The sequence below is a fragment of the Azolla caroliniana genome, unplaced genomic scaffold (assembly GCF_043228905.1).
Source record: "Azolla caroliniana isolate FFs.n. ecotype wild unplaced genomic scaffold, voAzoCaro1.0.p SCAF_1, whole genome shotgun sequence".
Lineage (NCBI taxonomy): Eukaryota > Viridiplantae > Streptophyta > Polypodiopsida > Salviniales > Salviniaceae > Azolla > Azolla caroliniana.
The window spans coordinates 13633927-13661522 of NW_028230436.1; the positions used below are offsets into that span (position 1 = coordinate 13633927).

At 40.9% G+C, this 27596-nt stretch overlaps 1 protein-coding gene across 2 annotated transcripts; it reads left to right on the top strand.

The window, feature by feature from the left end:
* The first annotated feature begins 565 nt into the window (after nt 1-565).
* On the top strand, nt 566-2874 carry LOC147869059 (protein THYLAKOID ASSEMBLY 8-like, chloroplastic). 2 transcript variants are annotated; one of them, XM_087326204.1, is made up of 3 exons: nt 566-727; nt 819-1090; nt 2430-2874. In XM_087326204.1, the coding sequence occupies exons 1-3, from the start codon at nt 601-603 to the stop codon at nt 2853-2855; spliced, it is 825 nt and encodes a 274-aa protein (XP_087182330.1). In that variant the 5' UTR covers nt 566-600; the 3' UTR covers nt 2856-2874. The 2 variants fall into 2 exon arrangements, with proteins under 2 accessions (XP_087182330.1, XP_087182322.1); XM_087326196.1 differs by having other exon boundaries at nt 572-727; nt 819-1108.
* Nucleotides 2875-27596: the final 24722 nt, after the last annotated feature.

Genomic DNA, 27596 nt, shown 5'->3' on the forward strand with positions numbered 1-27596 from the left:
AATAAGAACATCACTATTTAGAACAACTTAAAACTGACATGATAGCAATTTTGAAAAGTTTGGTGCTCCAAGTTTTTCAATTTTTGCTATGCACTTGAATATTAGATTTTTTGTAAGCTCAGATGCAGGTAGCTGGAATTGTTTGGTGGGGTTAGGAAAAATATGGGTTGTCTCAGAAAGTGTGGCCCAAGTTAGCAAAAAAATATGGACGAGGCTAGAAAAGAAGATCTGAATGTTTGCCGGGGGTAGAAAAGGTTAAGCCTTAATTAAAAATAGGAGGGTTACTTACGATTTGGGGTGGCGGTTTAAGTAGACCAAGGATCCGACGGTGTAGATTAAATTCACCATGCGATTGATTGTCGAAGCCATTATTATTCCCTTCCCTACACCGTCCTCCGTTGCCGAGATTACCTCCCCTCCCTTCAACCCTAAACCCTAACTAAACCCTAATTCAATCAATATGTATGTATGTATGTATGTATGTATGTATGAATGTATTTGGAAGCGCATAAGTCCCCTCTTTCCTTCCTTCCTTCCTTCCTTCTTAAGAGAGACACAGAGAGACAGAGGAAGCTCTTTCTGAATGCAGGATTTGAACCCATGACCACCACAATCTGCAAAGCTGGCGCCGCTCTCGCACGCCATCGTCAGAGAGGAGGAGGCCTCTGTTCTCTGCTCCAGCCAGAGCAGCAGCAGCAGCTGGAGCTGGAGATGGAGATGGAGCAAGGTATGTCTCTACAGCTAGCCGCCATCATCATCAGCATCTCTCCAGGGTATGCCTACACGAGGCGTTTTGACACATGATTCGGGTGCTGCAGAAATAGGGCTCCGGAGAAGCTCCAGGGAACTGTGTGATGAGGAGAGTTCAGGGAGGCCGTGGCATTGGCAGTGGCAGGCGCTTCCGAGAAGCCCCTTGTGGAAAGGGAGAGGTGGAAGCAAAGAGGCATTGCTGGTGGTAAGAGAGCTGATCAGACATGACAGGGGAGGTGAGACAGCTTGGAAGCTCCATCTCCTCGTCCGATCCAAGGTCTCGCGCCTCTTGAAGCTCGACCTTCTTGCCTCCCTCAATGAACTCCAACGACTTGACAAGGTGGACCTCGCTCTCATGGTAAAATTAGTAGTCTATATTCCTCCATCATTTTTCTGCAAATTCCTATTATTACATGTGAGATGCCACATTGAAGAGTCTTATAGATTGCACGTGGATCCCTTTAATCCAAGGGTTAATGATCGCGATTGTGTTTTTCTTTGGTAGTAATTTCCATCTCGGATCTTTGTCAACTTAACTAGCTCTTTTTCTTTTTTAAGAGATTGGAACTCCTCGGGGGTTGCAAGTGAGCTTGCAATGGGGATGTAATAGGATTGAAAATTTATTTTGCCCCTCCCCACCCTATGACAGTGCACAAATCTCTTCAATTCCTATAGAATGAAGTTCATCTTTTTCTTCATGCCGTCAATTTATCATAGTTTCATATACGTAGTCATGATTTTGGCTTGTAGTTCGTGTATCGATTTAGTGAATTAAATAATGCTGTGGAACTATGGAACTATGAGGGAAGAGTGTGTCCAGATCTCATGCCTGGATTAACAAACAAAATAGTCACATAGAGTAGTACGAATTTTGGGAAGGATTTTCAGAATTACATAGAGTAGTATGATTTTTAGAAGCTTCACTTGGAAGCCCAAGCGTAAACCAATGGGAAGGTAAATCCATAATTAGTGTTTTTATATCAAATTCAAACATTTTTAATACGATATTCAATAAATACTGAAATGTTCCCAATGCTGGGTAAGATTGATGTTGACAATGAATAATAGCACTCCAGCTGTTTGGTTGTGAGTGTTTTTATACTCTTTATCTAAAGTTTCAAATTTTGTGTCTTGTAGCACTCCAGCTGTTTGGTCAGGCTTTGAAACATGATGTTTGGAAGGTGAATGTGGATCAATGACAGAACAAAATTGACACATGGGAACTAGTTCTTTGTATAATTACTGAAAGTTATTTGGCTTAATTGGGTGTCTAAAACCAAGTATCACATTGGTGATTATTGGATAAGGATATGACTAGATTTGTAATGAAAGATTAAACTCAATATCCTTGGGGGTGGATTTTAACGATACATTTGCTTCGACGGAACCTTGATCATTATATCCATAGATGGATATTGGTATTTTCCTCTTTTCTCTTGCAGTTTCTCATTGCTGATATCTTCAATCGAGAAGCAGTTTGCTTTAAAAAAATGCACCGTAGTAGTAGATCAGCCATTTTATGAGGTCTTTTAGGTTTTTCTTCACCTTCATTTCTCAGATATTGCTGCTTGACTGATCTGTTGTGCTTGTTTATTTCTCTCCTGGAGAGAGTCTTGATTATACAACAGCTGGGTATGTAAGTTCAATTATCTTTAACAAATTTGATATTGAAACTGCAGATATTTGTTGTTGTGAGAAGGGAGCTTTGGTACAAACCAGAAGTGTATTTATATAGAGACATGCTGAATTGTTTAGGAAGAAACAAGCGAACAGCACAAGCTCGCATCGTGCTTGATGACGCAAAGAGAGAGGGGATAAATCCCAGCGCCTCGTTGTGTTCTGAGCTAATGGTTACATATTTAAAACATCGAATGCCCTGTGAGGCAGTTGAAATATTTGAAGAGGTGAAATCAGCTGGTGCATGTGATAAGTTGATTTATAATATTCTTATCAAGGAGCTCCATCAACTTGGCAAATTGGATCTCTGGTTGAAATATAAGAAAGAGTATAGAAAAACATTTTGGGGAGAAGAATACGAAGCTTTCAATTACCATGAAAACAATTCCTCCCTTGATAATATGTCAAAATCACAAGATAGCTTATAAACAAATTTGTTTGTTTCTAGATAGCATCTCATCAAGTCCTTGTGTATGTATATTGGATATAAGTTGTATATGGTTAATATCCCCTACTTTGCAGGTATGCACCCTGATTTGTCCAACAATATTATCAGCCTTTTCTGTACTTTTATGAAGTGATATTCTTACACCAATTTATAACTGCTACACTCTTCGCACAGGTTAGTACCCTCGTTTTCTAAATCTTAACGGCTGTCACATTTGATTCCTTAATGGTGTGCTTCTGTTTATTGTATGTAACTGCTATAGTTCTTACACAATTTCACATCATGGATACAATGATGTCTTCTTTTACATACCATTTCGATCAGATATTACAGATATCAATAGCTCTTTCATTTGGTTGAGTTGTAGTTTTGTATTGCATGATTACTTTTATGTAATGTATTTTTTATACCAACATAGTTTCCACCTATGAACTATTGCTAATTGTTGGGATCATAGTATGAACCATACATACCATATGTGCATTTGCATTTGCGAATGTTTCAATTATAAATACCATACTTTTGGATTAACTATTTATTATGAGGTAAATAAGCCTAAAAAATGGAATCGAAAACATTAAAAAATGGGGGAAAAAAGAAAACACAAGAATGTTTGAATAACATTCGCATTCGTTTTCCTATGTTGGAAAACGAATGTTATGCTAAACGAACACGAATTTTACGTACTACGGTTGGGATCATGTCTATTGGAAAAGATATGCAAATCGAAGGTGTGGTGAGAAAGTGGTAGGAAGAAAATCCAATGTGGTTTGGTTGAAAAGCTTTAGTTATATGGTCACAAATTTAATATTGGAAATATTTGGGTCTAGCCTATATCCTTGCGTTCATTATGAACCTAGCATACTATAAGAATTTAGTTGTGCAGAGCTAATTTTTAGAATGATTAAATGTCATGAAAAGTGTGCAATGCTCTATATGCAATGTGATTTGAAAATATATTTGAATTTGGGATGTGCACCACTGTCTTGAAAATATGGTTAAGTGAGTTTGTGTGTCTAAAATATGTGCATTTAGGTTGCTAGATTTGTGTGAGTGAATGTGGACGAGCTTGTGTTTGTGGATTATGTATGTTCATTTTGCTCAAATCTAGTAATATTTTGGGAATGTAAGGTTGCTTTGTAAAGTGTTGGGTATGAAAGGGGGCATCGGGGTAAATGGGAAGAAAAAAGAGAGTTTGTTTTATATGTGAACACTACGCTAGAATCTGAGCCCAAGGTTGAGAGCCAACCTCGTCTCTTGTAGATGTCGGTGTAGAGATGTTTGACAAAGGATCAACAAGTAAGATGTCCTCCATAAAGGATTCCATTTGTGTGCAAGAGCTATGCACAGTAGAACTCTAAGGAGTTCTATAAAGTGGCTTCCCATGAATGAATGCCTTTGGTGGACCACCTCGACATTCCCACATGATGGTTTATATTGGCCCCACAATTGTTGGGCACATCTCTCTTGCAATAGAAATATATTTATAGACAAAAGGAGACAAAATGAAGAAATACACTTCTTATTACCAAATAAGTTTAGCCGCATACAAGAGTTGAGATATTAGGGTTTGACGGTCTCGGTTGCCATAGTGTTAGTGGGGGTATGGGGGTTGCGGTGTTAGATATGTCTTGGAATTATCCGCATGAGTCACTATCAAGGAGTTGGATGTGCTTTGGTTCCTCACCTCTTTCTTGCTCTTTCTTCGACTACACTCGTTTGGCTTCGTAAGCTTCCAGTTCTAGTGCGAACTCTAGTTGATTGTCCCCGAACTCTTCTAGCATATTTACTAATTCTGTGGAGAGGAGTTGGGCTAGGGTCCGATAGTCATTCACAAGCCCCTTTGAAATGGTTGTGATACTGTCCTCATCGAGCTTATAGAATCCCTTGCCTTCCTTCCACTTGTTTTCCTAGTTTGCTCGCAAAATATGAAGTTTTGCTGCTTGTGTTGACCAGGCCTCACATCCTTGTTCCACCTTGTCGGATATGATCTTTAGGGCCGACTCCTTTCGGTGTGAGAGCAATATCTCGGTCCTCTTTGTGCTCATTTTTGTTTTGGCCCGCATCTCTTATATGGTGTCTTCAAGTTGCTTAATTTTGCTAGCAGTGCGCTCGAACTGCACGGTGTTGCGGTCTTCAATTAACTCCATATTTGTTTGCACGTTCTTCAGTTCTTTGTCGTGCAACTCTTCCATACGTGCCATTTCCTTTTGCACGTGGACTTGTACTTGCTTTGCCAATTGCCATTTGCCGCCAATTGCTCCTCGTACCATGCCTTTTGCTTTTTTTCAGTCTCTTGTTGTTCGTGAATCGTTCGTGGGATTTCTCGGTAGGCGAGAACCCCACTTTCTTGTACCGGGGAACCTTGGCCCTATTGTAGCTTCCCGGTGAGTGTCGTCTTAGCTTCCGCGTCGGTTAGATGACATCCATCCCTTGCTGTTCTCTGTGTCTTCACAGATTGACCAGGCGTGCCAAAAGTGTTACTGGCTCAAGGTAACACGGTGCCGGATACTCGTTCCTACGTTATTTGGCTCAAGTTCTTGTGGTCAAGAGATGGTGGTATAGGTGAGCTCCCTATCTTAGCGCAAATAGGTGTAATTACCTGTGGGCTATGAATCAAACTATTGTGACTGTGGAGACTAAAACTCAAGACGTCTACAACGAACTAGTTACGTGCACGATACACATGGCACTGAAAAGACGCTCAACACTGATGGAACCGTTGACGCAGAGACAAAGATAGAATATAAGCAAATTAAATTTCTATTAATAGACACAACCTAGTACACTGTGATATTCAATTACCCTTTACATTATCCCCATGCCCCTTTTTATAGGGATCATGGGCGGTTACATTTAGAACGTGAACCATTACTACTAATAATCTTTTGTGACGTTTAGTTACTCTTCGTCCGCCCCCACCCGTCTTCCATTCGGGCCGTAATCGTCCTTTAGCTTTTTCACACTTGGGTCCTCCAGACCGGCCGACAGTTATATTTAGATATATTATTCTCTATTATGCATGTGTATGTGTAAGAGTTTTGCTTATAATTTTACTGATATATAACTTTATCTATAGATGACCCCTTGTAAATTTATATATGTGTTGAGTGGGCAAGCTCAACTGGATCCAGATTGGCTAAATAAGCTAGAGTTGGATCGGTCTCCGGAATGGATAAGTACCCGGATTGGTGTCCGGATATATCGGTTTTCGGAATCTAGAACCGGGTCATACTCTAGAATAGTGAGAACCGGTAGGCTGTTGGTGCCTACGATCCGAGCCTAGCACATAGGCATATTCCTTGGAGTTAGTGTTAGTTGCTCATATGAGCATTGAATGGAGGTATTCTGCACGGCATACGCCAATAGTTGACCGATGCTAAATCTGGATGAGACGATTGGTCAAGTCCTCATTGACGACATTCGGTGAAAATCGATCGGACTTGTCATTAATGAATCGGTAGAAGCCCATCACTCGACCGACAGAGTCGAATGATAGAGCAAGCCGACAGAACCAGTTGGAATACTAATAGATAAAAAACGAGGGGAGATCGACAACGGTCAAAGTCGAGAAGGGGCCGATCAGGCGAATTATGCACACATTGCAGAAAAGCTGTCCACAATGTTTTTGACTACAAGTCAATCAAGAAAAATGAGAGTGGTCGGTGATTCGAGCGGAATCGAGGAAGACCCGACTCGAACCACTCTCCTACAGGCAACCAAATCAATGTTGCCGACACTCGATAAGGAGAAATTCTCTCCTTAGAGGATTCAGTGATCGGAGAAGTTCTCTATAGTGCACAAGATGCACACACGTGGTTACTGGACTCCGGTGCCATGTTTTATGTGTCCTCCAACATTGAATGGTTCTCGAATTATTCAGCCGAAGTCAGCGGCATAGTCTGACTAGGCAATGGGGAGGAATGCAAAATCGAAGGGACCGGAGAGGTTCCCATCATATTGACAAATGGCAACATGATCATCTTGCATCGAGTGCGGCATGTACCTTATCCAAAAAGGAGTTTGCTCTCCATCAGCATGTTAGCCGAAGATAGGTACAAAACGAAGTGAGTCGGTATGGATGACCAACCTAGGAAACCTGAAGATAGGAGGCGGGCACAAGTACAATAACTTGTACCCATTAATGGTGATCAATCCAAAGGGGGCCGTGAATGCCTCAAGCCGGACTCGATCGATTGGGCCATATGTCTCAAGTCGAACTTGATCGGTTGATGGCGATCGACGACATCCCTAAACTTTGAGCAAAGACGCATTTCAATGAGCATTGTCGATACGGGAAACATACCCGAAGTTCGCATGCTCTCCACTACGAGACAATACGACAACCCTTAGGGCTCATGCACACACATATATGGGTCCATGCTAGAGCGATCATTAGGAGGCTACTGATACTTCATCACCTTTGTAGATGACTGTACACGGAAGGTTTGTGCCTACTCCATCAGGTCCAAAGACGAAGTGCTCGAGGTGTTCACTCGATGGACAATTGAAGTGGAGAACCGGTCGGGATACAGAGTGAAGACACTCACATCCGACAACGGAGGAGAATACACCTCTGGAGCCATCAAACAAGACCTGTTTGACAAAGGGATCCGGCACCAAAAGACTGTTCCTTACGCACCCATGCAAAATAGAGTGGTAGAAAGGATCAATCGAACAATCCAGGGGAGGGTGACGACAATGGTTCAACAAGTTGGACTAAAGCTGGAGTTCTGGGCCGAAGCGTTGCGGACGGTAGTATGCCTAGTAAATCTTTCGTTGTCGAAAGCAATCAAGGTCAAAGTGCCATAGGCACTATGGTCAGGTAAACAACCAACCTATGATAGGTTCCGTGTATTTGGATGCAAAGCCTATGCGGTCATCCCCAGGGAGAAAAGCATCAAGTTGGCACCCCATGCAACAAAATGCATATTTCTCGGTTATGGAACTGATGGGGACTTCGATTATCACCTATGGGATCCAAAGAACCTTAAGGACTTGTATAAAAAGTGTTGTGTAGGACATTTGTAGGTACACAAAGAGTGTTATTTTCTGAATTGAGTTTATGTTGCTCTGCTCTCTCTCTCTCTCTCTCTCTCTCTCTCTCTCTCTCTGTGTCTCTCCCGTGTATTTATGCTTTTCATTAAACATCTATTCTGTGTTCAAACTAAGCCCTCACTATTTGGACGTGTTGAAACTATGATACAAATTGGAAGGAGTCGGCATTTTATGCCAACAAACTACCCATAAAAGGACTACTCTTTCTACTGACAATTGTATGGGGTTATCTCCTGCATGAACCTAAATTACAATTTTAATCTAAAGTTATGATTACAAGTTGTTCGCCATGTAGCCAAGTCGGTAGAGATATAGTTGGTATCTAGCCTGATTTGGCTAGTCATCTAGATTGGCTTGTTTGAATCAATCGGATCTTCGACTTACCTTCTGCTCTTTGTTCGGGTTTTTTTTGCTCAGTCACTTGTCCTAGTCCCATCTTTGTCCTCAGTGCTCCGAAGTGTTGATCTGGGAGTAGCTTCGTCAAGCAATCGACGATGTTCACCTTGGTGTCGATCTTTCGAACTTTGAGCTTCTTTTTTATTACAAGATCTGTCTTTGCATGATAGACACGATTATTGATGAGGTGTATTGCGCTCTGTGAGTCGTAGTAGATGGACGGCACGTCATGGTCGATTCGACTTGTTGCTAAGAAGTCGGCTGACAGTTGGTATAGCCTTTGACTTCCGTTGGATTTGTTGATCCAAAAGTCAGTTGTGCATCTTCAGTCCCTCTGAGGTACTTGAGGATGTGCTTGATGTCTCCCAATACTTCCGTCCTATGTTTGACATGTACCGGCTCACGACCCCTACGGGATAGGCAAGGTCGGGTCGAGTCGCCACCATCGCATATATGATGCTTCTTACGACCGATATGTAGGGTATCTTTGTCTCTGTCCGATCGTCGGATCGACGTCAGAAGTGGTGTTGGTATTGGCTTCACGTTCTCCATGTTGAAGTGCTTCAACACCTTTCAAATATAGTTGGATTGGGAGAGTCTGAGAGCCTTTGTCGTTCGATTTCGCTCTATCCTCATGCCCATAATGTGTCGGGCTTTTGTAATTTGTTTTGTTTTTTGCCCAATTCGTGGTTATCCCTCCACATTGTGAACCGTGGGTCCGACAGACAAAGTCCTGTCCCACGGGCGTGCCAGGTGTTGTCCATAGGCCAGAAATATAAATACATTATGTAAACTCACCGATAGGTAGAATAGTAGGTGAGGAAATAGGTAAAACTAGAAATAGTCGAGTTTTTAGCCCTCACAATCAGCCAATGCCTTGGCTTTGTCTGAAGAGGAAAATATATAACCCGAGATATGCCTACCTCAAGGGGGGAGATCTAGATCATTTGTAGCGAGATTAATATCGTAGCACCGAGCTCTACACGAACTATTTCCGGCCGAGAGCCGTGTACTGTAATCACTGTGAGCTTTATCATTTAATATAAGTTCCGCTCTTACTATTCTAGTATCTGTGTATTCTTCCCGTACTTGTAAACCGAGCTACGTTTATGCCTAACGGGTTGTCGCCATGTACGCCCCTCGTTCTTCTATCGTCTTCTCAGTGTAGAAGAGGCTTCCACGTAACACGATCCCTTGATATCGATAGCCTGTGAGCTCATCGAAGGTGTTTCCCCTAGAAACGGTTAACAAGGTACAGGAAGAGTGTTATTTTCTGAATTGAGTTTATGTTGTTCTGCTCTCTCTCTGTGTCTCTCTCGTGTATTCTCGGGTATTTATGCTTTTCATTAAACATCTTGTGCACTATAGCGGACTTTTTCGATCATTGAGTCCTCTAAGGAGAGGATTTCTCCCGATCAGGTGTCGGAACATTGACATGGTTGCCGATTGGAGAGTGGTTAGAGTCGGATTGTCCTTGATTTTGCTTAGGGCGTCGACCACTCTCTATTATCTGAATCGACCAGTAGTCGGAAACATTGTGACCGGCTTTTCTGCAATGGGTGTAGAATTTGCCTGATCGACTGGTTCTCGACTTTCACTGTTGTCGGTCTCCCCTCTTTCTTGACCGATTGGTATTCCGACCGGTTTTGTCAACTTGTTCTTTCAATGGACTTAATCGGTCAACCGACTCGGTTGAGTGGTGGGCTTTTGTTGATTCGTCAATGGTGAGTCTCATCGATTTTCACTAAATGTCCTCACTAAGGACTTGGCCAATTGTCTCATCTTGATTTAGGATCGAATGGCTATTGGCAAATGTCGTGTCGAATACCTCCCAATTTGTTGACAAGCTCCACAAGAGGGTAAGGGATTTCACTTCTTCTACGAAGTTAATCCCTTGAGAGGAGAGTTCAAACAACACCGAACTTAACGTGTTGATGTGGGAGGTAGCTGGATCGGTCCCTCTCATCTTCATGTTGAATAGTTGTCTGATCAATATCAGTTTTGATGATGAGGACTTCTTCTCGTATACAACTTGTAGTTTCTCCCACAGTGAGAACGCTATCGTCTCTTTTGCCATGCTGAAGTAGACGTTTTCGACTAGATGCATCTGAATGGTGGAGTGAGCGATTTCATCTATTGATTTCCACTCTTCGGCTGACATTGTAGCATGCTTTCTGCTATGCCGAATGGCTTCGACTTGTCTTTGAATGATCAAGACGTCTTGCATCATCTCCTTCCATAGGGCAAAGTTTTTGCGCGGAAGAACGTTTGAGGACCTATTTAGAAGTACTCAACAAACAATACAGAAAGGATGAAGATAAGAAGATAGACACACTCTTAAGCTTTAGTGGAAGCTTTAGTATTTATGATCTCTCTCTCTCTCTCTCGCTTAGAGGCGGGTAAACGAGCATATTATGCATTTGAGAACACATGCAATCTTGGAAATATTAAGTGTTGGGTCGTTGAGAAATATCTTTTCAACACTTTGGTGACACCGGTTCTTCTCTATGGGGTGAAAGTATGGGGTGGTGGCATCCCTAAATCTATATGTAAAGAGTTTGAAAATGTCCAAAAACATTTTCTTACAAATGTCCAGAAACAAACGCCCTACACCCTCCTCCTTGAGACGGGATCGCTTCCCATCGAGATTATGGCCATAGAAAGGGTTGTTGAATACATGCTTAAGGTTTAAAAAAGTCCCTCTTATCAACTTCCTAGAATTGCATGGGAAGCAAAAAGATCCAAAAGACGCATAAAAGCAAAATTTTGTGTTTCGATTGGATGCAAGATATAGAAAAATGGTTTGGTAGATGGGATGTGAGACACTTGCTTCATGATGCATCATTAGATTCCTCTGTAAATGAGGCCTTTTTGTAACACCAATGTTTTGGAGACATTTTGCTTCTATGCTTGAAGCCTCTTTGTTGATGATGTCATCTATACTTTCCCTAGTAGTAATATGTGAACTTTAGGATTGTAACATTCCTTCTGCGTATCATTGTTCATAATCAAACAAATAAAACATTTGGACAAATGAACAATCCCCTTTTTCTTTTAAAAAATCAGGCTCTTCTTTGCTTAAAAATGGCAATTTGTAAGGGCACATCAAGTCATTAGGCTTCACATTTGAGTGTCTCCCCAATCACTTATGTATGGTTTGATCTAGCATCTCAAACCTTAATATCGGTGCCACTATTTTTCTGGTTTTGGGCATCGATAAATTCAAATTTCCAAGATCCATTGATGGAAAACTGAAAGATAGAGATTGGAGTTACCCATGTTAGTGTACGCGCGGACTTGTGAAATTTTTTAAATATGCAAAAAGAATCTTACTAAAGCAATTAAAATAGTCTAACAATACCTGTTATAAATGCCAATGTGGTTTGATGGAGTATGACAAATGCCATGTTTTGCATGCCTAATGGAATCACACTTGTGAACAAAGATTTTGTGCTTAGGATTGGAGGCAGATCCACACTTTGGAAACCCATCTATAAAATCCAATAAGGGGAACATTTGTCAATAGCAGAGTGATTTCTTTAAGCTTACAACATTATCATAAAAGTGAAAGATAATTATGCTTACAAAATGAAAGTCAAACCTAGGCATCATTCCACATCCATATATCCAACAAAGAAAAGACTTTCAGACAAAGAATGATGGAGAAACTCAGTACACAATGCTAAAAAACACTTTTAAGATCCCCAGAACAAATACTGAAGGTTAACATTTCATTGGAACATTCCTAATGTATCCTTAGAAAAGTTTCATTTGAGGAAAAGTCCTTTTTGAAACTTACCACCTACTCCCACAATCTGGTACAAATATCAAAACAGTGCAAAGTATTGTATTTTTCTTTAAGCTTACAACATTATCATAAAAGTGAAAGATAATTATGCCTACAAAATGAAAGTCAAACCTAGGCATCATTGCACATCCGTATATCCAACAAAGAAAAGGGAGACAATGTGACCTGTTTTTTACACAGAAAAACATAAAATAGAGAACGAAAGAGTAAGAGCAAGAGGAAGAGTGTTCTACCAAAGTGCAAAAGTGGAGACAGATGTCAGGAATAGTACTAAAACAGAGAAAGAATCAGTACGTATGAAAATAATATCCTACGTATTTCAATAGATAGTGTAATGGTTAGGAGCTCGACCCATATAACATAAGGTCATAGGTTCGAGTCTTGCCATATCATGACATTATCCCCCCTTAAAACGACGAGTGTTACAAGTCGACGCTTATTGGGGACCAGGTTTGTCAGAATAATGTCGGTGGAAATCAACAAGAAGATCCTGAGCATTGGCGACATGCTCGATGGGTTCCCAAGTAAGTTCGCTTGGACTATAGCCGAGCCAATCGACCAAATAATAAAGTTTGTTGCGAACAAACTTGGAGTCGAGGACGACAACAACTTCATACTCCGGGTCGGCGTCCAACTCAAGCGGGGGTGCTCGTTGTGTAACAGGATCGGGAATAGTGTTGGCTTGATAAGATTAGAGAAGAGAACTATGGAAGACTGAATGTATCTGAAGGTGTGGAGGAAGACCAAGGTGGAACATGACATCATTAATCTTGCCAATAATACGGAAATGGGTGAGTAGTCTTGATGTGACGATGTAAGAGCTATACTCGATCTCCGATGGCAAAAGAGGAAGGAAGCCGATGTCGATCTGCATAAGTCTTCTGTGTGTGTTCAACATTATGAAGATAAGTAGATAGATGCATTTGAATCTTGCGTAGCCTCTCCAAATGATCCTCGACAGGAGGATTGGTAGGTAGCTCTGGAGTGTCGATCACAGACCAGTGAGGATGAGAACCGGTATAAGCGTAAAATGGGTAGACCCGAGTGAAGGAGTGAATAGCGTTATTGTAAGCAAACTCAGCAAAGTGGAGAATATCAGCCCAATCGTCTTGTTGATAACTCAAAAAACACCAAACATATTGTTCCAGCATTTGGTTGTTCGTTCTGCTTCCCATCAGTTTGGGGATGATAGCCGGAGGAGAGGTTGCAAGAGACCTTGAGCATCTTGAAGACATGCTTCCAAAATTTGGAGACGAATTGAGGTCCTCGGGTAGTTTTGCTCAAGCCATGCTAGCGCAAATTGATACATGGTGGTTGAGATTGGGAACAGGATGCCCGAGAGGCATCAATTTGCGCTGGCATGGCTTGAGCAAAACTGTCCGTCTTCGAATTGGCACGTATGGCATCGATAATCCGAGAATCCAGTGGAATGTGAAAAATCCGCGTTGTGTGCAAACTTGTTAGTCCCAAGATTACCTGCTTTTGATTATCAAATGTTGGATCAAGAGGACAAGGTGCAAGATATGAGCGTCGCGATAGTGCATCTGCTTTTCCTTGTTGCTTCCCCGATCGATATGTGATTTTGAAGTCAAAACACGTGAGGAATTGGGCCCACCGAGCTTGTCGTCGATTTAGTACGCGAGCGTTCTGGAAATAAACAAGATTTTTGGGATCACTAAAGACGATGAATTGATGAGGAGAGCCCTCTAAGAAGTGACATCATTGCACAAATGAATCCACGATGGCTAATAACTCATTGTCATGTATCTCGTAGTTGATTTCCGCGGCATCAAATTTGTGTGAGTGGAAAGCCATAGGATGTAACTCTTCTTTATCTCCTTGTTGTGAAAGGATGCTATCGAGGGCTAAATCGGATGTGTCGGCCTCCATGATAAATGGTTTGTTTGTATCCACATGAGCTAGAATAGGTGCTTATGTAAAGGCTTTCTTAATATGCATAAAAGCCATGTCTGCTTCATTGGACCAAAATCTTTGTAAGTTGGATGAGAGGCAAAATAATCTTCGAGTAATCTTGTATAAACTTGTAGTAGAAGTTAGCGAAGCCTAGGAAACATTGCACATCTCGTAAGGAATGTGGAGTTTGCCACTCTAGCACAATCTTGACTTTAGCTGGATCCATGGAGATGCCTTTTGAGGAGATGACGTAGCCTAGAAATTCCACTTGCTTGCATGTATATATGTATGTATGTATGTATGTATGTATGTATGTATGTGTATGCATATGGTATGTATGTATGTATGTATGTGTGTGTATGCATATATGTAGCATTTCCGGTGCTACACCTTAAACCCCCCTTGGTCACCCTTCCTTTAGGTTTGAATGTACATTATTCAATGTGTATGGATGTGTGATTGCAATATGTGCATAATATCTATGTATATACCTAATGTATGTATATATGTACTATTTAGTGTATGTATGAATGTATAAATGAATATATTTATGTACATGTATGTATGTACAAATGTAAAATGTACATATGTGTATATATGTAATGTATGTATAATTTCGGGGTATTTTCTTGTTTAGTATGTGTATGGCTCATATAAGGCTGTATGTTTACAATATACACATAATATATATCCATATGTCTTATGTATGTGTTTTATGCATATTATATGTGTATATATATAGAATATGTATGTATGTGTGTGCATATATGCATATGTCAATGTACATGATTCAATGTGCATGGATGTGTGTTTATAATATGTATGTATGTGTATATATATATACATGTGTATGTGTATATGGTGATATGTATGAATGTATGTATGTGTATATATGTAATGTATTTATGTATGTATATTTTCGGAATATTTTCATGTTTAGTATGTGAATGGCGCATATACGGATGTATGTTTGTAATATGTATGTAATATGGATGTATATATATCTGATGTATGTGTAAGTATACATATATCTAATGTGTGCGTATATATGTAAGCATAGAATGGACCATACGTATCATATGTGCATTCGCATTCGAGAATGATTCAATCAAACGTGTATGGTAAATCATCTCAAAGTTGGATTGGATTGATTGTGGTCTATATTATATATTGATTCACTCTCAATCTCAATAAGTGGACTCTAATCCATTGTGAACCACCAACATAAGTATGGTTACAATATTTGCATTGTATCACATGCATAGTTTTGGGATGTGAATCAAGACATCTTTATCATCCTCACTTTAGAACTTTACAAACAAATGAGTCTAAACTATAGAGATTGAATCAAAATATATCCTTATAAATTATAATCAAACATTCAAAAACTCATAAAACGTATATTCAAGAATATGAAGAAAACATGACATAGGTAGTAGTAGCATAACAACTTACCACTAGGGTGACGTAATTTCTAATAACAAAGAAAGAAAAAAAGAAACGATCAAAAACTCATAAAACGTATATTCGAAAATATGAAGAAAACATGACATAGGCAGTAGTAGCATAACAACTTACCACTAGGGTGACCTAATTTCTAATAACAAAGAAAGAAAGAAAGAAAGAAAGAAAAAGGAACATGACACTAACATAAAATTTTGCCGTGATATAGGTAGTAGTAACATAACAACTTACCACTCGAGTGAGCTAATTTCTAATAACAAAGAAAGAAAGAAAAAGAAGAAAAAGGAACATGGCACTAACAAGAGGATATGAGGAAGTTGGGAATTGAACCCAAGACACAAGTAATAGTAGCACAACAACTTACCATTAAGTTTTGTGCTTAGTTCTAATAATAAAGAAATAAAAGAAAAAACCTATTATAACACCAACATAAAACTTTGCTATAACATGGTACTAATGAGAGAGAGAGATGCGAAAATTGGGAATCAAACCAAAGACATAGACAACAATAGGATGACTCGTTACCACTAGGGTGAGCTAAATTGTAATGACAATAAATGAAAAATATGAAAAAAAAAGATGCACATATTTTTCTCATTTCCAAACGTTTGAATGTTTGCACGAACACGAATATTACGTTATATGTATGTAAGTATTGTAGTTTGTATGGTTCCATATAATCTATATAAATGGTGATATATGGATTATGTATGTGCATATGTAATATATCTATGTAATGTATGTATGTGTGTGTATGTAAATTTGTTTATTGTGTAATATGTATGGATTATATGATATGTAATATCTAATTTATTTATGTGCATGTGCATGTATTGTGTGTGTGTGTGTGTGTATAAAATGTATGTAACTTGTTTGTATGTGTGAAAATTTGTAAGACATATAATATGTAATCTTATCTATTAATATGTATGTGTATGTGAATGTATATATAATATGTAATTTATTTATTTATGTATATTTTTTGTGTTTGGTATGTATACATATATGCATTTGATTTCTTTTTGAGAGCACTTTCCTCACTGGAGATAGAGCGGGTGCAGCAGAGCGGCGCGCCAACCCCCGGCGGAGGTTTGCGGTGTGGGCGTCTCACCAGGAGACCTGCCCGGCACAGCAGAGCAGCGGCGCAGGAGGGCTGACTCGCGCATGTAGGTAGCGGAGCAGGAGCAGGAGCCGGAGCCGGAGCCAGAGCAGGGGCCGAGAGACGCCTCTTTGTGACACAAAAGGATCACAAACGCAGGAGCAGGAGCTGGAGCCGGAGCGCCTCTCCTCCCCGCCGCCGCTGCATCACCCTCCTCATTTTTGTGAGGAGGCCATCCTTTAGGGTTTTCCTCTCACACCTCCCCCACTGTTCAAGGAGTGTAGTTAGAGCCCCCCCCCCCCCCACACACACAGTTCGAGGAGTGAACCCAACCTTCGAGGAGTGAACCCCCCCCCCCCCCCCCCCCCCAAAAAAAAAAAAAAAAAAAAGGAAAAAAGGATAAAAAAAGATGGCACCTTCAAACATCGCCACTGTCGAACACATTGTACCAACAGGCCCCTCGATCGATCACGGACAAAACATCTCTGATAACGGGGGTCCTGTTGAGATTATTTTTCAACAACGAAGAGATGCTTCTACTTGAGAAAGAGATAGAGCGCCTTGAGCGAATTGCGGTCATATGCCGAGTGATGGGATCACGACCAAACAAAGGGTTGTTGCGAGATATGTTGCAAACTCAATTTCATTCACAACTCCGTGGTATAAAAGAAGTCCAACCGCTTGGTAAAGGCTTCTATCAAATCATACTAGAAGACACGAAGTCTGCAACGAACCTCATAGCACTTTCCCCCTGCCAGGTCCGTAATACATGGTTGTTCATGCGTAAATGGACACATGGTTTTTACCCAGAGAAAGCCGCACAACAGGATGACTCCATGAAAAAGGTAACAATGTTATTTCCTGGACTATCCTTAGAATACAACATGCTACTTCCTACTATTGGCAACTCCTTTGGGATGATGTTGGATGAGGAACTAACGCTAGTAGACAGACTAAAGAAGCACCTAGGCCCTCCCTCTATCCGCCTCTTGGTGCAGGACATCAATAAACTTCCCTCCAAGATCCTCATTCCTGGGAAAAACGGAATGCGAATTGAACAACGCATAGAAGTGATTGGCGCATTGGGGCAATGTTTTGCATGCAAAAAACTTGGTCATTTAAAAAAGAATTGCCCCACAAGACGTATTAAAGATCCTACAAAGGAGACCTTGGAAGGTCAGGATACCATAAGACATCAAAAGCCTCCCCCACCACGACCCGACAAGGCTGTGATGGAATGGCGAGTGGTGGAAAAAACCCATGTCCTTCGAAAAACATCACCGGCACAAAATCCTCCATCGCCTATGAGCCCCAATCGCTTTGATCTACTACAAGAGCTCCCCCCCACAGATGAGCATTCCCCTAGTTCTTTCGTAAGCCCAAAGGAACGACCTAAGGTGACACCAAACACCCAAGAGAAAGTTCTCGTTAAAGCTTACAAAACAGGGAAACGCAGACGAATAAGGCATGTAAAGACCCTAATAAGGAGCTTGAGTGGAACAACACCCAATGCAGAAGAAGCAACCCAAGGCAGAAATGTGAATGTCACGCCTCAAATCATAGTCATCCCGGACACAAATGAGTGTGCTTCCTCTAGCCAAGACCTTGAACCACACCCACAAAACGCCTTGAAATGGCTAGGTATAGGGCCCAAGGCAGTGGAAAAAATAAGGGTACATGTATCAGCGGTGCACAATAACGGAGTTCCGACGACCTCAATCTCCTTTCCACTCTTGCTTTCGACTCAAGAAGATTGGTCGAAATCCAAGATTAAAGATATGTTATGTAACCAAGCAGCGTGCTTTGTAGCACAAATAAGAGATGAAGAGCTCATGAATGAACTAAAGCAACATTGGCATAACACTGAATTCTGGTGCACCATGGATGAAGAGGACCCCCATCTTTGCCACATCCACCTGCGAACTATCATAAACACCCAACTAACTCCAAGCTTTGTCTATTTCTATGAGAAGCATGAAGGGGCGATTGAAGCCCACAAGATAGCCCACAAACTCCACTCATGGATGTGGACCACTATTCCATCCCTGGAAATGTCTGGATGTCTAAATGGTGAGTGCTCCCCACTCACGACTTGTTGTACAAAGCACCAGGCAGAACTGGCAACCTCCCACCCCATTCCATGAGTATGAAGATTATAACATGGAACGTGCAAGGACTCAGAAGTAGACTAGACCAACAAAATAGATGGAAACTGAGAAGGGATCTGGAAGAACATTTACTAGGGAGTGGTGCTGACATCATCATGTTGCAGGAACACCACCTCGATAGCACACAGGTAAAGGAAGTCGGAGACCTTCTACTAGGATCATGGCGAACGATTTGGGAGCCAGCAATTGGGGAGGATGGAAATCATGGTGGTATTTGCACTTTGATTCGGGAACATCTAGCCTAGGGATTAATACACCAAGAATCACTTATACCTGGTAGGGCACATTTTTGCACGCTGACCATCCAAGGGCAACGATGGAACTTCATGAATGTTTATGCTCCAAACAACAGAATAGAAAGAGCAACACTCTGGGACCGCATCCGCCTACAAGTAGTGGGTGTGGAAGAGTGGTGCATTGGAGGGGATTTTAATATGATCGAATCCATTCATGATAGTTCCAACAACAACCCCATAGTCCTACAAGGAAGGGAACGCAAACAATGGGAGAAGCTATGTGTCCACCTTAACCTGCGAGACATCTGGCATTCTGCCAACTTCCAACGAAAAAGGGACTCTCTCCTATTCTCCCGGTCAGACGGGCGGAATAGTGGACCCACCCTATCTCGCATTGACTGCATTTATGTGGGGGAGGCTTTAGAAGCGAAGGGAGGGTGGTGTCGCATAACTCCAGGCACGACTTTCTCTGACCATTACCTGGTAGCTGGTCATTTTCAATTGCACCGAAAATGGGGCCCATTCCAGACTCGCATCCCATACACTATTTACGCACTTATAGACGTGAAGGACCAACTATCCAACCAATGGCTCATCAGCATCGGACAAACTTTTAGCTAAATTAACAAGAGCCTCTACTCTCCTACATGAGATTGTTAAGACCAGACGCAAGGATGCTCAGGAGAAGCGACAGAGGACAAAACAGGGACTAATAGCCTTACAACGCCTCCAACAGAGATACCCATCCTGTAGTTGGATCGCAGGACAAGTCGCCACGGCCAAACAGGAACTTAGCATGGCAGAAAAGGAAATATATGACATGGAGTTTCATGGCAGCATGGCGCGATGGATTCGAGTAGGGGACAAAACCACAAAGGAATTCTTCCGCTCCAAAGGCCCGAGGCACGCTAGAACTGTGATGCGTAGCCTCAACCGGGAGGATGGAACAACCACTGAGGATGGCGACGAAATGAGGAATATTGCCACAAGGTATTATAGCCCCCTACTTACTGAAGACATGATAGCTACAGAGGAAGACATAAGCGATGATATTATCCTCCAAAGCATACCCGAGAAAGTCACACCGGAAATGAATACCTGGCTTGTGCATCCTCTATCAGTCATTGAGATATGGGAGGCCCTCACTGATTTAGATGCTAAGAGTAGCCCCGGAATTGACGGTCTCACCCCGCATTTTTTCACATGCCTTTGGGGCACTATTAAAGAAGACCTCCTCCAGGCATATGAGGAGATCATCACCTCTGGAAGCATGTGGGAGGAATTTGGACAGGGGATGATACATCTCATTCCTAAAAGTGGTGGGAATGCCAACGACATTCACAAATGGCGGCCCATTACTCTTCTCAATACTGTCTATAAGTTGCTCGCAAAAATCGTGGCACGCCGTTTAACTCCACTTCTTCCTCAACTCATTCATCCGTCACAGAAAGGTTTCGTTAGAAATCGGAGCATCCTAGACAACCTCTTCTCATTTTGGGAAGCAGTAGCCCTTGCCAAGCAGACCAACAAGAAGGTAGCGGTGGTGCTACTAGATTTTGAGAAAGCCTATGATAGGGTATGCTGGAACTTTCTAGAAAGTGTGATGAGGAAACTCGGCTTTCAAGAGACATGGATCAAAGGCATTGCAGGATTTTATAGGAATGGCAGTAGTTGTGTTTCGTTGGTAGGTGAAAGGGGCCCCTTTTTCCGAATATTCCGCTCTGTACGGCAGGGATGTCCACTAGCCCCATCCTTATTTCTATTATACGCCGAAGCACTCTCTTGCTTTCTCAACTCGCGACATCTCAACCTACGTGGTCTTCCCATACCTCATTCTTACCAAAGCATCCTAGATATAGAATTTGCAGATGACACAACAGTCTACCTGCAAGGGGACTTGGACAACCTCCAAAAGCTAGAAAGTGGGCTAGTTTTATTTTGCAAGCGATCCAACGCCATGATCAATTGGCACAAATCCTGTGCAATATGGCTTTCTCAGGAAACACATCCGGCGTGGCACCCTCACCCCGCTTTCAAGTGGATCAATCAAGGAGCGAGCACCGAATATTTGGGCTTCCAAATTGGCTTTAACATACCGCCGGAGACTATGATTGCACCCGTTATCCTCTCCATTCGACAAAAGTTGATACATTGGAGCTCTAAAAAATTGTCGCTAGCAGGTCGCATCATAGTGGCAAATCAGGTACTCCTCGCGACAGCATGATACAGTCTATCATGCTGGACAATCTCCAAGGAAAGTATACATCAAATTCAACGACTGGTCCGCAACTACATTTGGTCTGGTAAGGAAGACCATGTAGCTCGCGCCAAGGTGGCATGACCTATACTCACAACGCCTAAGTCGAGAGGGGGATTGGGTCTTATTGATCCCCTTTCACAATCGAAAGCCTTACTTGCGAAATTTGTGGTGCGAGGACTCCAACCAGGAAATGATTGTTGGAAAATGCTATTGAGGTTACGTTTCGCTTACTTTAAGCCACGAAAAGGGGTCAATTGGGCCCCCCAAACGGGATGGATTCTAAACATGGATCTCAAACCTAGTTTCTCCCGCCATTTGGAGGACAAATTCAGTGCATCCGTGTGGAAGGCATGGTGTGACATTCGTCGGGGGCTCCAGTGTGATCAACCGAGATCCGAACCTGCCTGGCTCAGTCAACGTATCCTATGGAACCCATGTCTCAAGGATGAATCTAATCAACTACTGGGATCACGTAAGGGGTTGTCATGGGGATACATTGCAGAAGGTCCAGGCAAAAGTATTGAATGTTGGTGACGGTTTATGTCAATGCCACTACAAGATCAAGCGAACATACTCCATGGAATCAGGGGCAGATGGACTATGAGATCGGAAATCATTAACGCGCTACTAATTAGGGACTCTGCTACTCAAAGGACGACAATGGAGAAATGGATAGGCCACGGGGAGGAGGGCTCTCTGATCCCGAAAGGTAGGGGATCACCAGACATGCTCGAAGGCCATGAAGTGAGAGACACTGAGACACCCACACAGAATAACGCCATTCGAGTACTCGCGTACACTGGTCATAAATGGATTGTAGATCCTGATTCGATCAAAGTACAACCCGATTGGCATATATGTACTCATGAAAACACATGGCTGCGTAAGGTCAGTTGGGACCCTTTGCAATGGACATGGCGTGATCCCTACGCGGGGCAAGGAAGCAAACCCATCCCTTTCTTCCAATTCACAACTACATTGGGTCGCCACATTCTAGCTGCTCAAGCCGCCCGAGAACCGGCTGCTGCAAAGGTCTGGCGCACATTTCATGTTCCCTCCGCAATAATCACCAAGTTTTGGCAGAAGATCTAGAAGCAACAACACGCGAGGCAAATTACCACTTTCCAATGGCTGTTAATACATAAGTCCCTATCGGTGGGAGCATGGCAATGTGGGAACCTTAACTCTCCTAATTGTGTAGAGTGCCCACATTCAGTAGAATCCATACGACACGCTCTGTGGGAGTGCCCAACGTCCCATAGAACATGGCGGGGGGTTGGCCGCTTGTTTCAGTTATGCCAGGTGCAAGGTTCAATCAAGTGGAGAAATATATGTTGGCTATCATGGCAGGCTGCAATTGGCCGATACGAGCATCAGGAGGAGGGGATGACTTTGGTGATAAAATCACAAGAGGTTCTTTTCTCCTCCAGCGACAATGTCCACTATTTTCCTCTTAATGACAAATCTCAAGAGGTGGTGGATTTGGTCAGCCCAATAACCCTTTGGATTCTATGGAAACAACGATGTAGGCGAGTCTTCTCCAACCAAACCACCCATCCAACAAGGTTACTGCAAGAGATATGGAGTGAAGTTGTAGCCACTCTGAAGAGCCAATATGATGGCCTTAAAGGTGGCTCCGAGGGAGTTGAAAGACAACGCATAGCCTTCATCCAACAATGGTCGTCCTCTCCCTTTCTTGAGTCAGTGGGCTTCCACATTAGATGGAACTATCGCGTCCCTTTAGGGATTTGTACATAATCGCCTCATTTGTAAAATTTTATAACTAATGGAAGGAGTTTTTTTTTTTGGAAAAAAAAATAAAAAAAATAAAAAATACATATACGCATTTGTATATAATTGTGCACTGTGTATAATGATATATGTGTGTAATATGTAATATATAAAATATGTTTGTAAGAATGTGTAGTATATATGTATGCATATATATATATATATATATATGGTTGATTATAAATACATACATATGTATGTACGCATGTATAAATGGGTGTAATGTATGTATATACATATTTATTGTTGTTATGTTTGAATGTAGGTATACATGCATGCATGCATGTATATGTATGTATGTATGTATGTATGTATGAAAGAATGTATGTATATATGCGACTCCAAATTTGAGTATTGTTTGCATAATAATTCTTTACTATTTCATTAAAATATCTAATATTCCCATGGGCTTATGTAATTTTTTTTCTAACATAATTGATAATACCCTTATGTAAATATATATTTCAAACATTTATTAATACCCTTATATATATACATTCTGTACCTCAATGGCTAATTAAAACCCCTTTTGATGAACTCACGTGCTATCATACAAGTTTTGACAGTGAAGCCCCCAAGGTTCTAGCTACCCTCATTTCATCATTTCTTCTTGTAGCGAGTGTGCCAGCACCAGGTACGACTCGACGCCACGACGATGGTATGGGACGCCGATCGAGGCTCGAGTCCATCTCAATCCCTTTGCTCAGGTATGGTCGGGTGGATTGACACCCTTCTTTCTCTTTCTCCTTTCTATCTATCTATTTTTTATATCCTTATCTCATGCTTACTTTAGATCTAAGCTCTTACAAAAAGGGTGATAATTTAAGTCCAACCTATCCTCTTTGATTGAAGTGCCCAATGGTCCAACTCAGAGATGCATGCACATATTTTCATGACAATCTAAATGACACATTTAACGACACCGTAGAACTTTGGGAACGCAATATAGGATTGCCTTTTCTTTATTATTTTATATGAGTTAATTGATTCTCATTGTTATGAAAAGCTCATACATGGAATCTACTCTTACCTAAAAAACAAAACATACCATTACCCATATTGAATCATCCATGCTAGGGATCATACCATTACTCATATTGGATCTATTATTACTCGCATTGGCTCATAGTCGTCAATGTACCTTTGAGCTACTTCAAAAAGTCCAAATAGTGGATATAATCATATTTGTTTTGTTCGCCTACCTTATTGAAGTAATGATAGATTCAATTTCCTTTTTGAATTAGTAGACTTATTTTTGTTGTGTATAATATACAAATGTATAAATTTATGTGCATAAATGTGTGTGTATGTGTAGCCTCGTTGATGCATGAATTTGTGTATCTGTACGCTTGTTGATATATGTGTGCATATGTATTTTTATGTATAAATTAGTATATGTGTATGGTTGTTTTTGTGTATGTGTATGTTCATATTTGTGTATGTGTATATTTTGTACTTGTATATGCTAGTTTCTTTCTAGATGTATCATGTATGTGTTATGTATAAATTTGTGTGCATCAATGTGTATATATGTATGTGTATTCTTGTCGATATATGTCTGTATATCATTGCTAATTATGAAAGAAATCTATAGACTGTCCAATTCATTTCAATAAATTAAATGCTTGAAATGAGGTTGAAAATTATTCGAAACATTAAGGCATGTGAAATAATCAACATTCAATGATGCACCAACGTTATAATATCCATGGTAATTCTTATTCATAATCTTTTGATGAAAACTTGTGTCGAGCATCATTTTCAAGCAATTTAACCTAACCATATTATAGACCGTGAATTCGCCATTTTCAAGAGAAATTGGACATGGAGCTATTAAAATGTAAATCTCATGTCTTCTTATATGCATTTTTCTAATATTAAAGTTTTCAATCATTGAAATATGAACAAAAGGATATTACGTAATCAAGTACCTTAAAACTTTCCTTTTATTTCAAATTCTATACTCCAATACCTCTTAAAAATCAACTCAATGACTTAAATGCTTGCAAAAGAAGAGCTTGAAAATGTGAGAAAATGTGCGGGAAGCCATCAAAATAAACTGAATGACTTAAATGTTTGCTAAGGAACATCTAGAAAATGCTAGAAAACGTGAGGGAAGCCAAAACAATTATTGTTTATTTTCAATCTAAGGTACCAATTTCATAGATGTTGTTATCACACTAATTGTTTATGAAATCTTTCATTGATATTGATGATGCATTGAGGTGTCGAGCTGCTATAAAGATGCATAGGAAAAAGCTGTAGTAGCAACAATTAGCGAATCTACTTACATACTCCAACCACTTTAAGTGCTATCGAATATATAACTTTTTATAATATCGTGGGGAAGATGGAGTTGCAGCGATTCCGACTTTTTTGTATTTTTCTTTTTGTGACAATATTAGTCGTTCATGGGCCATCAACAAGTTATGCTGATGAGCTTGAGCCTTCTCCATATGTAATTCCAAGGCCGATCCTTAGTCCAATTCCTACCCCATCTCTTGCCCCAACTCCTATTGCTCCTCCCACTCCTCCCTCAACATCAATTCCTCCTGCTCCAACTCCATCAGAAGTTGATGATTAAATTCAACCACTTTTCCAAATCCATTGTTAATTATGTTCCATAAAGGAACGTGTGATTTATAATGTAACAATCACATATACAAATAATGTTGTGTTTATTCGTGAATAAAGGTATGATTTCATATGTAATAACAATGCCTTTTAATTTCTCCTATGAAGCACCAAATTATGGTCTATGTTACATAATATGTTTGAAGTGTTTCTTGCACATTAATGAAGTGATCATGTTCATTAGTTGTGATGTCAAGTTTTCAAATAACATGTGTTTCTTCTATACTCAAATCTTGGTGAATGTTGATACTTATATTACTATTTTGAGGATTGTATTGGTAGACCAATGAATTGCGCACAAAAACTTTTGACATATAAGATGTTTTCTAAATCTTTGAAGGATATGATTTAATGGCTCATGTTGAATGTGTGGTGGCTAAAGTATAATTTTATATAGGAGGTATTCATTTCTAATATTTGGACTCTAATCAACATCGACAATTGTATTATTGTTGGGCTAAAAGTCCCAATCTGGCCATATTGTATCCTTAGTGTGAATACACAGTTAACCTAACTACTTAAGTAGCTAATTGATCTTGTAAAGACAATTTTGGTGGTAATAGAAACATTGAGTCTCTTTGAGCAAATCAGTCTCACTCTCTCTATGTCACAGTTTTTGTATTCATCTTGTTCATCTTTTTCTAAACTTGAGTAGTGCACGGATCCTCTCTTGTTGCTTCCTATTGTTTGATTCACTCCACACAAGATCGTATTTGCTTCCTTGCCACAAGTTGACTCAGACAACCTTATTGTCTTCAACTGGTATCAGCGGGTGAAAGGTTCGACAACAACAACAATATAAGGAGAAGAGAAGAATCATCTGAAGGAATGGACCATATGATACAGAACAATGCCAAACCAACCTTGATGACAACAGAGTAATGGCGCTCCCTGGACAAGATGTAATGCCGTAATGCCGATCGAATTTCAAGTTCCGAGCTTACGAGTGTAGATTTCGGAAAGACTTCCCGAGACCGAGTCCGAACAGAAACGACTCGAACAACTATTTGAACTTGGGGAAGTTCGGCTCGCTAGTCTGAGCCATCTAGAGTAAGGTCAGCGCTGGCGAAAATTGTTTGTCAACCAAAACCGAAAAGGCAATGATCAATTATTCGAAATCGGCAAAGCCATCTTTGTCTTTCACACTAGGCTTGGTTTGATGCCGGGAAGGCTTCGGTTTCGCTGGACCGATCACTTCTAGATCATCGATGAGTTCCCGACGCGTGCACATGCATGTAGAAGAAAAAGGTATTTAAAGCACATGCACATAGAGCGAGAAAAGCAAGTACAAAACGTTCCCGACGCGTGGCATTAAAATCTACTAATGGCAGGCATTTTGCCGATTTTGGAGGAAGAATAATGTATACTAGAGCTTTTCTGTAACGGAATGGGAGGCAAGAGTGATTGCAATGCAACAGAAGATGATTGAGAGAGAGAGAGAGAGAGAGAGAGAGTGTGTGTGTGTGCGTGTGAGGCAACAGAGGGAGAGAGAGAGAGAGCTCTTAAGGCAGAGATAGAAAAACTGTATATTAACCAAAAATACATCAAACATAAAACATCCAACAGTAACTAAGTTACAATGTGTTTGTTATATACCAACTAAGCTAGGGCAAGTGCCCTTTCTACTATTTATAAAACTAGCCCAACATGTCCATGAGGTAGTGTGAAACCTATCTATGGGAAGTTGAGTTCGACTCTCAACAGGCCCCTTCGAACACAACTTCTATCTGTTGAGAAGGTTGTTCGGTTCATACTTTGACTTGTCTAGTCGATTGTGTTGCGTACTCGCGTACTCTATCAATTGCGTATGTGTTGTGTATCGTTGCGTATTGCTTCCATGTCGCTTGTACCTATACTCCCCCTCAAGTTCGGCAATGTAGATGTCGTGAGACC